The 14,506-nt window shown below is 41.9% G+C and overlaps 3 protein-coding genes across 3 annotated transcripts in view; 1 reads left to right on the top strand and 2 right to left on the bottom strand.

The window, feature by feature from the left end:
* Nucleotides 1-761: 761 nt before the first annotated feature.
* Nucleotides 762-1,448, bottom strand: LOC126759370 (UDP-glucuronosyltransferase 2A2-like). The gene has a single exon (XM_050474105.1). The coding sequence runs from the start codon at nucleotides 1,446-1,448 to the stop codon at nucleotides 762-764; it is 687 nt and encodes a 228-aa protein (XP_050330062.1).
* Nucleotides 1,449-3,870: 2,422 nt separating this feature from the next.
* On the bottom strand, nucleotides 3,871-5,169 carry LOC126759369 (UDP-glycosyltransferase UGT4-like). The gene has a single exon (XM_050474104.1). It carries the CDS (start codon nucleotides 4,540-4,542, stop codon nucleotides 3,871-3,873), a length of 672 nt encoding a protein of 223 aa, XP_050330061.1. The 5' UTR covers nucleotides 4,543-5,169.
* LOC126760792 (serine-rich adhesin for platelets) overlaps nucleotides 4,402-14,506 on the top strand; it is a 170,176-nt gene continuing 160,071 nt past the window's right edge. The window contains exon 1 of the mRNA XM_050476696.1: nucleotides 4,402-4,498. The gene's annotated coding sequence lies outside the window, so the exon portion shown is untranslated. The remainder of the gene's footprint in view (nucleotides 4,499-14,506) is intronic.

The following is a 14,506-nucleotide window of genomic DNA, read 5'->3' as shown; positions in this document are numbered from 1 at the left end:
TCGTCAAGACGAATTGCGTAGAAAGTGACGATGTTGCGTTTAGTCGTTATGTGGCAGCTGATCGAGGTAAATGAGCAACGCGTTCCTGCACGCCTGCTAAGAATTCTGATTATGAGACCGAACATTTTCGCATTGCCCATTCAAAATATTCTCCATTAAGATCTATATTCTTTTGCGTGAGTTTGTATGCCGGTTCATCTAATGCCTGTGATGGCCTCTGTCACACCATAGGTCAGATGGCAACATTACTTTGAGCACAGCATCAATAGTTTCCGGAACAATAACTGATTTTGGTCTACCTTTATGAAATACGCCTTGGAGTGATGTATGACCTGGATTGCATTCATTATCATCGTGAAATAGTGGTCCTAGATAGAACTTCATCACCAAAAATTAAATTAAGTTCATCGATGCACTGTTGCTGAGCTAATTCTCGCCGAAAGTTGTAAAAACTAATCGCACGAAAATACTCGCGATTTAATTTCATTTTGGCCATGATGAATATTTTGAGTTACTGTAAAAAACACAAATAGCGCTCGTATATCAAAATGTTCTTTACGATAAAGTTGTCAATTGACAGTTGCCAGATAGCAACACTGTGGTGACAAATCCCGAAATCTAAAAGGCAACCTACGTATTGTATCTAAATTCATTTATGTGCTCAGTCTCTCGTAGAAACTTCATAACAACTCTTGTATCAAGAAAATTATATTGGGTTTATGAGTTTATGAGGATCGTAATATAGGCCTTAACTTTATAACTTACTCATATAACTTTTGTGTGCTGTAATCCAAATAGGGCACTAACACGTTTTGCTCGAATTGCGTTACCAAAAAGTTCTTCACTCGTTCCATAAAATCCATAGGTTGTTTGAAAGCACTGATAAATGATGGTACGTACGACAACTGTTGGGGATTTCCTACAAATCGATGGATTTGTAGAGCTGGCTGTATCACCCAGGTCATGACAATGGGACAACGAAAATGTGCAGCTAAACCAATTTGATATTCGTTCATAAGGAAACCGAAGAGCAACAAATCGTAATCGCCGGCACGACTGTTACGCAAAAACTCACGTATCCATGGATGCAGCATGATCTCATCCGCTCTGTTCATATATTGACGCATTCGCACTGTGACGGTCTTCAGAAAGGACATACGCCCATTAACCACATCGAACAAAGTTTTCGCATACTCCACGCTGACATCGCTGAGCTGTAGTCTTATGTGTTTGTAGCTAGCATTTGGGTAAACATTTTCGGTAATGCCAATTACGGTAACCTCGTGACCAGCGCGTGCCAGCTGTTCGGCAATGCTGCAGTGTATGAGCAAATGTGATTTGGTGCCGGTCGAAAAGAAGCCGAGTATGCGCGCAGCATCCGCTACCGGTACCAGTCGGACTGGCGCTGATATAGTGAAAAATATTAATAATAACTTCGCGTTGTTCATCCTGTGGTGCACACTAAAGATCTACTTCAGTTCAAGGCTTGCAATAAACTAGACATTGTTGCGGTTGAGTCATTTCTTCTTACTATGAACTCTGCTTTAGTTGGTGTGTTTGTGATAAGAGCAGCTTTGCTGATAGAGTTTAAGAGTTTTCTTTACTGAATCGCGAATCGAAGATAATAGTGAACAAAGAAAGCATTTGTATGTTTGGCTTAGTATATTTATAGCATAAATGTTTTTGTTCGAAAAAGAAGTAGAGAGTCTAAGATGCAGATATGTAATTCTTTTTGGGTAACTACATATATGGTTGAAAATACATGCATATTTCTGCACCGTCGGTTCTCTAACTATCCGAAGTAGTGTACGCTTTTATATGCAACAATGTGCATTCATTCTGAAAAGAAGTTTCATCTATATTTCGGGTCTTCTGCCTCTTGCTGTTTTAACTGCTTCTCGTTTGCCTGTGCCTTGTTAATCTTAAGTCTTGTTCTTAAAATAGCTTCAGCTATTAACTTTCTCTTGCAAAGCGGGCCTACAAAGGTGAGGAAAAGCTGCTTTCTTTTTGAACTTGGTTGAAATGTACAACTCATCGAAGACGACCTAACATGAATGCAGAGTTGTGGATATTTCTAAAATTTCTTCAGTCAGATAGTCCATTACTTTCAAGCACAGTACACTCTCAATAGAAGTGCCGTAACTCGTTTCAACTTAAGGTATTCATTTCATTCGGCAATCACGAAGTTTTTAAAAACCTTGTCTGTCTCCTTCCACATTGGCAACTCATTCTTATTCAATATAGATTAGAGCTCGTGAACTTTTTGCAACTCGTTGCATATAAATAGACTGGAGCACATAAACTATTTGCCGAGTGCTAATGAACTTGACGCATAAAGAGATGAAAAATTGATTGTCATGATCTTATCTAAAAAAAAAGAATGCTTCCAGACGGCACAGCTCTGTACTGACTATACTATAGTATCTATTTCGGTATTTTGATACTCAGTATTGACTACTATAGTGAATATATATTTTCGGACTTAGTATGCTATGAAAGTATTGGCGATAAGAAAGTCTTGGGCTTAAAATAGCTTTATCCCTGCAACTTTCTCTTGCAAGCTAGACTACAAGGGTCAGAAGAAGCTGCTTCCTTATTGAAATGTATAGCTCACAGAAGACGACTTAATATGAATCCAGACTTGTGAAAAAAATTTTTCAGTCAGATTGTCCATTACTTTCAAACACAAGACACTCTCAATGGAAACTCGTAACTCGTTTCAACTGAAGGTACTCATTCTATTCGGTAATCAGGAAGTTTATAAATGCATTATCTGACTCTCTCAAGATTTGAAACTGTTTGTCGAGTGCCAAAGAAATTGCCATGACCTTATCTAAAAAAAAAAATGAAAAGGAATCGGTGATAAGAATGCTTCCAGACGACACAGCTCTGTACTGACTATACTATAGTATATATTTCGGTATTTACTACTCAGCAGCACATGCCGTGTTATCTTTAAGATATTTTCGTCTCGTTGCTATTTTTTGCAAATAGTTTATCAGCTCCAAATACGGTGGTCTACACAAGTATGTAAACCACCAACACTGAAGACTTTGTTTCTTCCACTAGCCATGTTATCTAAAAAATTATAGATTAGAACCTGTCTGGCTCGGTCTGAAATGCAAGAGGTGGGATTATGACTCAACATATTTCACGTTGACTATTGTATTTTTAAGTAGATTGTAGCACATAATCTGTTTGACGTATGCCAAAGCAAGTAAATTGTAAGCAGAAAAAACAAAATTGTTATGACCTTAGGTAAACCAGTGAAAGTATTGGCGATAAGTATGCTTCGAAGTGACTCAGCAAGTTTCATACTGACTGCATGTATATACATACAAGTATATATTTGTAATTGTTTATTGAGTTATCGGCACTGGCGTGTTATCATTTACATATAGTGCGGTGGCTTCAAAGTACAGTGGTTTACAAAAATAGTCGATTCTATTTAGTAAAACTTAAGTCGTAAAAAGGAATAAGTTATGGATTTCGATGTAAAGATAAATTACTGCTGCTTAAATAAGTGTATGTCTAAGCGGTTTTATATGTGTGTGTGTAAATTTGAACTATCTCATAGTCAAGCCTCTTATAAGGAGAGAAGAAAGGTTGGGTTATGAAAATGCGTATTTCTAATGAGGTCAATGGGCTTTCGAAGGGTGGCGGAAGCTATACAGAAGCAACATATCGCAAGGTCAATTAGAGAGCGGAACGGACGTTATATTATTGGCTCTGTTGACAAAATACGAAAAGACTTTTTCGACTAACCAATATTAACGCGCTCAAATTGACGATCTGCCCATATCATATTTCTTCTGCAAACTCTTACATTTCGTGTCTCATTATTAGGCCTTTAACTCCCATTTCTTGTACTTACTCATATAATTGTTGCGTGCGGTAGTCCAGATACGCCATTAACGCAGACTCTAGCCATGTTGTAATGCAGTTTTTCACTCTTTGCAGAAATTCCATCGGCTGCTGAAGATGACTGGATATGTTCGGTACATATGCCATTTCTAGCGGATTACCAACAAGACCGTTGACTTGCAATGCCGGTCGCACTACCCACAAAACCACAATGGGACATTGAAAATGCGCCGCCAAGCCCATCTGGAAGTCGTTCATGACATAAGCGAAGAGCAGAAGATCAAATGCGTTCGCATGATTTTCACTTAAAAACTCACGCATTTTCGGCTGCCACAGCGTCTCATTAGCCATGCGCAAGTATTCTGCGGTTGTGACAAATAAGCTCTTTACAAACGAGTGCCGAGTATTAATCAGACTATTTAGCGTTTTGTCATCTATAATACCTCCATCCGGCAGTTGTAAGTGTATATATTTGTATGTGGCATTCGGATAAACATTTTCGATAACACCAATCACGGTGACGTCGTGTCCGACGCGCGCCAACTGCTCGGCGACGGTGCAATGGAGCAGCATATGCGATTTGGAATATGTGGCGAAGAGCCCGAGTATGCGCGAACCGGCCGCTACAGAACAGGTGAGTACCGTTATTATTACAAAATTCAATTTTGTTATAAACATTGTATTTGCGCAAAATTTTGCGCCGCACGCGTGTGTTTTTTCGATATTACTCTCACGTAGTTGCAGTTACACTGCGCTTTTCTGCGCTTGAAACTTGTTTAATAAGAAATGCATTCGTGCCTCTGCTCTGCCAATTTTTATGTGCGCGTACAGGAAGAACGAAAATATTTTGATAATAACGCGTTGCTGTGTCAGTCTCAAGCAGTTAAACTCGCAAAATCAAGCAAGCGTCGGTCAATCAACTCTGTTGTTGTTGTAGCGATATGCCTGTGGTGAATATCAGTAGGTGATGGTACGTAATTAAGAAGTGCGCGAGTCGAGCAAGTTCTTGTGAGTTCGTATATAGCTGACAGTCAAAAGATCACATGGTCTCTTATTCGAATCCGAAGTTTCGATCTTTATATTCTCATTTTATATGTTGGCCTCTAAAATTAATGAAATTTTCTCCCAGCGATCACTCTTTTGATATCTGAAAAAACTCGCGTTATTAGTGTAGAGAAACTGTTAATCTGGAATGTCGCTAGCTCTTGCTCGATAAATAGTCCAGTTCTAACAGAATTTTGTAAGATCCAGTCTATTGCTATTGAAAACTTTAGATGACGTCAGGTTGATTGCTCATGGTATCCAATATTTGCTATTCATACAGATGTGGTGTAGAGGTTTTGGTGTGAATTGCTTCCCTGCAGTTCATCAAGCACTTACAATCTAGAATATAGTATAAAGAATCTCACAGGGCTGATTACATTTCGGCTTTCAGTATAAAAATAACTTCTAGAGAAAGTTTAAACCATTGCTCTTCCAGGCTTTGCAATGCATTAGTTCTCATGTAGATAAGTTCTCTCTACGTCTGATCGAGGAAATTCAATGAAGTTTACTTCTGATGACTTAACCAGATATATTTAAACCGTGGGGAAGACTTTAATTTTTATTATTAGACAAGCTCCTACCTAGGAACCATTTTCTGCCATATTTCAACAAAACCACAAGAAATTCTGCCATTTTTTAACCCTATCCGTGCGGTATGAATTAATTATAAGTGAATTCGTCCAAGTATTGTCAATTTTGCGGTTCCCGAGCATTTTACTTGCGTATTAAAACATTATCAATCATACAACATGTTCTACAATCTCCCATCCAAGGAGCTCTCGCATAACATTCCTCATAATTATCGGTAGACTTCCCTTATGAATGCGCAAAAAGCGTTCAATTAAATTATTTAACGCCAATACTGCGACCGGGTCACAGCGCAATTTTAATTGAACATTATTCAATCATTTGTTCAACATTTATCCACACGCGAAGCAGGCTTAACCGTGTGCCTGGGCATACAACTGCTTAACGGCAGCGGCACAACGCTTACAACTGCGAATTTCATTGTAGAATTACTTGCTCAGTGAACTTATTGTTGACAAAGCTGCCGTTGCCGTGTGAATTAAGTGCATAACTGCCGCCTGGCGGTTCGTGGGTACAACCCCCAGCCGAGAGCTACGCGTTTGGAAGATAATATTCCAACTTCCGAAAGTTTTTCAGACGTAAAGAGTTGCTCTTGAGATTCGCTTAGCTCTGTGACTTAGAGTTTGTTAAATATTTTTCGGTTCACACAAGGAAATGGGGCCCCTAGCAGCAACAGCAGATTGGCCCAAAATCAATCAACCATATTATTATTGTTACTACCGTTCGCTTTGTTCGACTGTTGGAGTGTCCTCCATTCATTTATTGGCCATCTTGTTGAACGGTTCATTGGGGAGTTGTCAGCGAATGACAAGAGGTAATAATTTAATTATTTTACTACATGTAGTACCAGTGTTGCTGCCATAACAGCCATTATAATTTTGCTAGTATTGTTTTTGTCAATGCCCCTTCGCTTGCCATATCCTCTTTGCATATTTATTTGACCTATAAACGTAAATTTCGTGTCACTATTAATTTGAGTTTCAATAAAATCGAAGTTTTTGAAGTGTCTAATTAAGACAAGTACACCCTTGCAACTACAATTTCGTCACTGTGCTGTTGCGGTTTGTCGAGTGTGTTCAAGTACGACGTCAGCGTCGTGTTGGCTATTCATTATGCTCTTCTTCAGTTCAATAAGTGTCAATTATATTGCAAACGTAGTCATAAATTGAGCTTCTCTATCTCGACGCAATCACTTCTATTAATAAACTTTGTGAGGCCAGAGCATTTTGAGCCAACTATACATACTTTAATTGCCTAAATTAGATCAAAATCAGTTGGAAATTGTTTAAATTACGGTCATTTTATATTAAATTTATCATAATTTTATTTCAAAAGTAAAGAAAATCAACTCTAAAGCTGTGTTCTCTCGAACGCTTTTGCGGACTGAATGAAAGCATTCTTTATCAATGTCATCGGAAGTTACTTCATTAACAGTCCATCCGTCGTTAGAGATTCCGAGCTCGCGAAAGCCTCCTGTTGGGAATCAATTTAAAGTAGTCAGAATTCAAGAAGTCTAACTGCGTAACTATCATCACCTCGCTTCTCTGGTTTTCCATTTTCTTCCTTTCCGTAATAAGTTATTAAAACTGCATGATCTCTGAGCTGCCGCTTCTGTCTTTCATCTGTCAACATCCTACATCAGATATTTTCAATCTGTAGTGTACGGTTTTTTCCAGTATAAGAAGTTACTAAAAACAGCGGAGCTATCTAGGGTTATCCAAAGAGGTCCGATTTGTCTAAATTAACTCCGACTAAAAGGGTAAGAGTTCATGCGTATTTTTCAAAGCTATTTCGCCTTATCCAAAGAGGTCTGATTTGTCTGAATTAAGGTTCGACTAAAAGGGTGCGAGTTCCTGCGAACCTGTTGGAGCTATTTCGTCTTATCCAAAGAGGTCCGATCTGTTTTAATTAAGGTTAGACTGAAAGAGTGCGAGTTCGTCTAATCCAAAGAGGTCTGATTCGTTTTAATTAAGGTTTGACTAAAAGGGTGTGAGTTTGTCGGAGCTATTTTGTCTAATCCAAACTGATCTGATCCATCTTAATTAAGTTTCGACTAAAAGAGAGGAGTTCATGCAAAGCCGTCGTTGCTATCTCATCCTATACAATGGGATCCCATCTGCCTTAGTTATGGTTCAACTAAGGAGAGTGAGTTCATGAGAGGCCGTCGGTGCCATGTCGTCTTATCCAAAGGAGACCGATCTGTCTTAATTAAGGTTCGCCTAAAATGATGTATATTCACGTGAACCCCTCGGAGCTATCTCGTCTTTTCCAAAGAGATCGAGTCTGTCACAATCAAGGTGCGATTAATAGGGTGTGAGTTCATGCCAACCCGTCGTATCGTGACTCTCGACTAGTATAAAGTATGATTCTGATTCTATATTAGGCGGTTCGTGAGGCGAACTAAGACGCCATTTCTGTTTAATTGGTTTCTATAAGGAACTTTAATCCATATTACTTTCGATGGTTATCCTGAATTATAGTGACCTTATTCAAGGACTTCACCAAGTAAGACAAAATATTCTGTATTGCACTTCAAGTACAACACTGTAACGTAGAATATTATTATCCACCTTGGGAGGCTTAGGAATTTTTTGAAATCGTCCCATTAAAGGTATCTTGTAGCATTTATAATACTTTAAAAATGGCGGTTGGAAATCTGAAATAACTAGCAACACAGTTATGTTCGGTTAATACCTGTGCGCATACCTCTTACCACCGCGCCTTTTCGAAAATTTGCACACAAGATCTGTAATCGAAAGCAAACACGCCTAGTTGTATGCAACGTTTTACCATTCAATGGAGTGTTGCCAAAATTAATGTCGCCATAAACACTTCAACATTTACGAGCCAGCAGTGCCTTCCGGTACTTCCACTGCAATTGCAGCAGTCAGTTACAATGGGGCGGTAAGGCTGCAGGTGTTAACATATTGAGGAATAGCTTCCACAGCGCTTTCTTCATGAAAACAAAATTAAAGCAACAAACTATGCAAAAAGTACAACCGAAATGCAACGACATGGCAACTCGTTAAATACATACACACATATACAAACATACCTATAGACACTCGTATAACAATCTAGATACTGGGAAATATTTATTCACCTCCCCTGCTATCGCTTACAAGCAGCGCTGTCGATTTTAAGCTGCAGTAACATTTTCGTGGCTCCTCACAATGTGTTCTTTATGGATCCAATGCAAGGCGATGCCTGCTGGTTGCATAAATATATCTCAAAATACATACATACATATACATATATTGAGTGCACTTCATGTTTGAGCTATTTTTAAGCGAGGAAATTGTTGAATAGCAAATTTCTGGGGATGAAAAAAATAACGTTTTGAAGCTTTTCAATTTTGAAAATTTTTTATTTTATAATTTTGAGAAGAGAGTAAGGAAGGTATCACTGCTTGTTGTAGCGGAGGTATAGGGAAGCTATAGTGAAAAGATAGGGACTTTCACCAAATGTTGGGTCTTCAAAACCGTAGTCAAGCCAATAATGTGCTATTATTCGTGTGGTGAAGGGCGCTCGAGAATGCTACAGTTGCTTAAAAGCGTGTCCCGAGTGGCTCTCATTGGCATCTCCGGTGCACTACGGACTACTCCAACACTTAAACACAGCGCTCCTGGACATTACCGGCAGATGAGACAGGGAGCTCAAATTTTAATGGGACCGTGTTGAATTTTAAATGACATTTTGCGTTCTAGCACTAGACCGACGGACCTCGCGTGCGCTTAGCAGGCTGAAGCATCTCGGTAAACTTACCTCCGGCGATCGTTTCCACAAATTTATGATTTGCTCAACATACTTTGTCGTTCTGTAGGAGTCTTATGGAAATGACTGGCTAGCGCAGCTACCAGCGTTTCTTATATAGGCGGACAAGGCAGCAAGAGAAGCCCGCCGGAATTTCAGATCACATCACAGCGTGAATGAAATGACTGGCTGGCGCAGCTACCAGCGTTTCTTATATAGGCGGCAAGCCAGCAGAAGAAGCCCGCCGGAATTACAGATCACATCACAGCGTGAATGAAATGACTGGCTGGCGCATCTACCAGCGTTTCTTATATAGGCGGCAAGCCAGCAGAAGAAGCCCGCCGGAATTACAGATCACATCACAGCGTGAATGAAATGACTGGCTGGCGCAGCTACCAACGTTTCTTATATAGGCGACAAGCCAGCAGAAGAAGCCCGCCGGAATTACAGATCACATCACAGCGTGAATGAAATGACTGGCTGGCGCATCTACCAGCGTTTCTTATATAGGCGGCAAGCCAGCAGAAGAAGCCCGCCGGAATTACAGATCACATCACAGCGTGAATGAAATGACTGGCTGGCGCAGCTACCAGCGTTTCTTATATAGGCGGCAAGCCAGCAGAAGAAGCCCGCCGGAATTACAGATCACATCACAGCGTGAATGAAATGACTGGCTGGCGCATCTACCAGCGTTTCTTATATAGGCGGCAAGCCAGCAGAAGAATCCCGCCGGAATTACAGATCACATCACAGCGTGAATGAAATGACTGGCTGGCGCATCTACCAGCGTTTCTTATATAGGCGGCAAGCCAGCAGAAGAAGCCCGCCGGAATTACAGATCACATCACAGCGTGAGTGAAATGACTGGCTGGCGCAGCTACCAGCGTTTCTTATATAGGCGACAAGCCAGCAGAAGAAGCCCGCCGGAATTACAGATCACATCACAGCGTGAATGAAATGACTGGCTGGCGCAGCTACCAGCGTTTCTTATATAGGCGGCAAGCCAGCAGAAGAAGCCCGCCGGAATTACAGATCACATCACAGCGTGAATGAAATGACTGGCTGGCGCATCTACCAGCGTTTCTTATATAGGCGGCAAGCCAGCAGAAGAAGCCCGCCGGAATTACAGATCACATCACAGCGTGAGTGAAATGACTGGCTGGCGCATCTACCAGCGTTTCTTATATAGGCGGCAAGACAGCAGAAGAAGCCCGCCGGAATTACAGATCACATCACAGCGTGAGTGAAATGACTGGCTGGCGCAGCTACCAGCGTTTCTTATATAGGCGACAAGCCAGCAGAAGAAGCCCGCCGGAATTACAGATCACATCACAGCGTGAGTGAAATGACTGGCTGGCGCATCTACCAGCGTTTCTTATATAGGCGGCAAGCCAGCAGAAGAAGCCCGCCGGAATTACAGATCACATCACAGCGTGAGTGAAATGACTGGCTGGCGCATCTACCAGCGTTTCTTATATAGGCGGCAAGCCAGCAGAAGAAGCCCGCCGGAATTACAGATCACATCACAGCGTGAGTGAAATGACTGGCTGGCGCAGCTACCAACGTTTCTTATATAGGCGGCAAGCCAGCAGAAGAAGCCCGCCGGAATTACAGATCACATCACAGCGTGAGTGAAATGACTGGCTGGCGCAGCTACCAACGTTTCTTATATAGGCGCCAAGCCAGCAGAAGAAGCCCGCCGGAATTACAGATCACATCACAGCGTGAGTGAAATGACTGGCTGGCGCAGCTACCAACGTTTCTTATATAGGCGGCAAGCCAGCAGAAGAAGCCCGCCGGAATTACAGATCACATCACAGCGTGAGTGAAATGACTGGCTGGCGCATCTACCAGCGTTTCTTATATAGGCGGCAAGCCAGCAGAAGAAGCCCGCCGGAATTACAGATCACATCACAGCGTGAATGAAATGACTGGCTGGCGCAGCTACCAGCGTTTCTTATATAGGCGGCAAGCCAGCAGAAGAAGCCCGCCGGAATTACAGATCACATCACAGCGTGAGTGAAATGACTGGCTGGCGCATCTACCAGCGTTTCTTATATAGGCGGCAAGCCAGCAGAAGAAGCCCGCCGGAATTACAGATCACATCACAGCGTGAGTGAAATGACTGGCTGGCGCAGCTACCAACGTTTCTTATATAGGCGGCAAGCCAGCAGAAGAAGCCCGCCGGAATTACAGATCACATCACAGCGTGAGTGAAATGACTGGCTGGCGCAGCTACCAACGTTTCTTATATAGGCGGCAAGCCAGTAGAAGAAGCCCGCCGGAATTACAGATCACATCACAGCGTGAATGAAATGACTGGCTGGCGCAGCTACCAGCGTTTCTTATATAGGCGGCAAGCCAGCAGAAGAAGCCCGCCGGAATTACAGATCACATCACAGCGTGAGTGAAATGACTGGCTGGCGCATCTACCAGCGTTTCTTATATAGGCGGCAAGCCAGCAGAAGAAGCCCGCCGGAATTACAGATCACATCACAGCGTGAGTGAAATGACTGGCTGGCGCAGCTACCAGCGTTTCTTATATAGGCGGCAAGCCAGCAGAAGAAGCCCGCCGGAATTACAGATCACATCACAGCGTGAGTGAAATGACTGGCTGGCGCAGCTACCAGCGTTTCTTATATAGGCGGCAAGCCAGCAGAAGAAGCCCGCCGGAATTACAGATCACATCACAGCGTGAATGAAATGACTGGCTGGCGCAGCTACCAGCGTTTCTTATATAGGCGGCAAGCCAGCAGAAGAAGCCCGCCGGAATTACAGATCACATCACAGCGTGAGTGAAATGACTGGCTGGCGCATCTACCAGCGTTTCTTATATAGGCGGCAAGCCAGCAGAAGAAGCCCGCCGATCACATCACAGCGTGAATGAAATGACTGGCTGGCGCAGCTACCAGCGTTCCTTATATAGGCGGACAAGGCAGCAAGAGAAGCCCGCCGGAATTACAGATCACATCACAGCGTGAGTGAAATGACTGGCTGGCGCATCTACCAGCGTTTCTTATATAGGCGGCAAGCCAGCAGAAGAAGCCCGCCGGAATTACAGATCACATCACAGCGTGAATGAAATGACTGGCTAGCGCAGCTACCAGCGTTTCTTATATAGGCGGCAAGCCAGCAGAAGAAGCCCGCCGGAATTACAGATCACATCACAGCGTGAGTGAAATGACTGGCTGGCGCATCTACCAGCGTTTCTTATATAGGCGGCAAGCCAGCAGAAGAAGCCCGCCGGAATTACAGATCACATCACAGCGTGAGTGAAATGACTGGCTGGCGCATCTACCAGCGTTTCTTATATAGGCGGCAAGCCAGCAGAAGAAGCCCGCCGGAATTACAGATCACATCACAGCGTGAGTGAAATGACTGGCTGGCGCAGCTACCAGCGTTTCTTATATAGGCGACAAGCCAGCAGAAGAAGCCCGCCGGAATTACAGATCACGTCACAGCGTGAGTGAAATGACTGGCTGGCGCATCTACCAGCGTTTCTTATATAGGCGGCAAGCCAGCAGAAGAAGCCCGCCGGAATTACAGATCACATCACAGCGTGAATGAAATGACTGGCTAGCCCAGCTACCATATAAGAGTGTTTAGGTACCACAATGAACCGACCTTCTAAGCTGTCCAATTCCTCTTATGATCGACCTCTTCACCTAACCTAATCCGTTTGGAAGTAAAACTTTGGATTTAGAATTGCTTCTTATTCCAAAAGAGCCTTCAACGTTTTTTATGAATGAGCATGAACAGGGTATACGAAGTTTGTAAGACTAGTCGGAAAGGTCGGAGATTCTAAAAAGTTTTTTGTCAACTAATTAAATATCTTCAAAATAGTTTCTTTACTCGTTATATACCTGACAATAGTGAAAACTTCTTATTTGTTCTTTAATGTTCGACTTTTCTAATTTATTATATTGGGTAGTCTTTTCGTATTCCTAATCAAACTTCAACTTATTTTGGTCGACCACTTTTTGCCCTTTTTCCGCTATAGACATTACTCCATCAGTGTAAAACTTTTCTGGTTTCTCGGCGAACAACTGCGACAATTAATTTTCACAGGCTTCTCTTGAAGCCAACTTTACTCCATTAAGGGAGTTCTGCGTTGACCGAAACAAATGGTAGTCCGATGGTGCAAAGTCAGGGCTATATGGTGGATGCATCAAAACATCCCAACCAAGCTCTCTCAGTTTTTACCAAGTCTTCAAAGATGTGTATGGTCTAGCGTTGTCCTGATGAACGACTAAGCCCTTTCTTTTGATTAGTTCTGGCCGTTTTTATTCGATTGCTTGCTCCAATGTCATCGGTTGTGGACGGTAAAATGTAAAATCAATCGTTCGACCAGGCTAGAGTAGCTGCTAGTGGATGATTCCTTTCCAATCCCTTCAAACACTCAGCATAACCTTTCGGGTCGTCAATCCTTGCTTTGCGACCATTTGTTGAGCTTCACCATGCTTGGACCATGATCTTTTTCGCACATTATTGTTGTATTTCATTCACTTTTCGTCTTCTGTTACCAGTCGCTTCAGAAATGGTTCGATTTCATTTCGTTTCAGCAAATAATCGCAAATGTTAATTCGGTTCATTAGATTTTTCACAGACAATTCATATGGTACCTAAACAACGAGCTTCTTTTTGTACCCAGCCTTTTTTAAATGGTTCAAAAATGTTTGATGATGAATGCTAAGTTCCTTAGCGATGTCATGGCTGCTTATGTGACGGTCCTGGTCAATCTTTTCCATAATTTCATCGACCTTTTCAACGATAGGTCGACCAGAGCGAGGTGAATCTTTCACATCGAAATTTCCAGAATGGAAGCGAGTGAACCATTGTTGTGCTACACGAACTGATACAGCATCGTCTCCGTAAACTTCACAAATTTCATTGGTGGCTCGCGTGGTATTCTTCCCTTTTTTTATACAAAATTTTCAAAATATAGCGAATTTCATCATTATTTTCACTTTTTTCCAACTTCCCCGAATTTAATTTTTTTCGGTTAAATAAAACTTTACATCTCACCTTTCCTACGCTATATGGTATGACACAATGTTATTTGCAGCACTGGAGATATACGACTGCACCGACATCTATTGACAAAATGCGAAAAGACTTTTTCGACTACCTAATATATATTATATTTTTCTGTGAATTTCTAACTCTTCTATTTAATTTATTAAAAAAAACTATTTTATTCCACATTTCCTAATTAATGTGACACACTCACTAAGCTTCTTCGGAAAAAAGCGTTATT

The sequence above is a fragment of the Bactrocera neohumeralis genome, chromosome 5 (genome assembly GCF_024586455.1).
Source record: "Bactrocera neohumeralis isolate Rockhampton chromosome 5, APGP_CSIRO_Bneo_wtdbg2-racon-allhic-juicebox.fasta_v2, whole genome shotgun sequence".
In the NCBI taxonomy this organism is placed as follows: domain Eukaryota; kingdom Metazoa; phylum Arthropoda; class Insecta; order Diptera; family Tephritidae; genus Bactrocera; species Bactrocera neohumeralis.
This window is presented reverse-complemented; position numbering and strand designations above follow the sequence as displayed.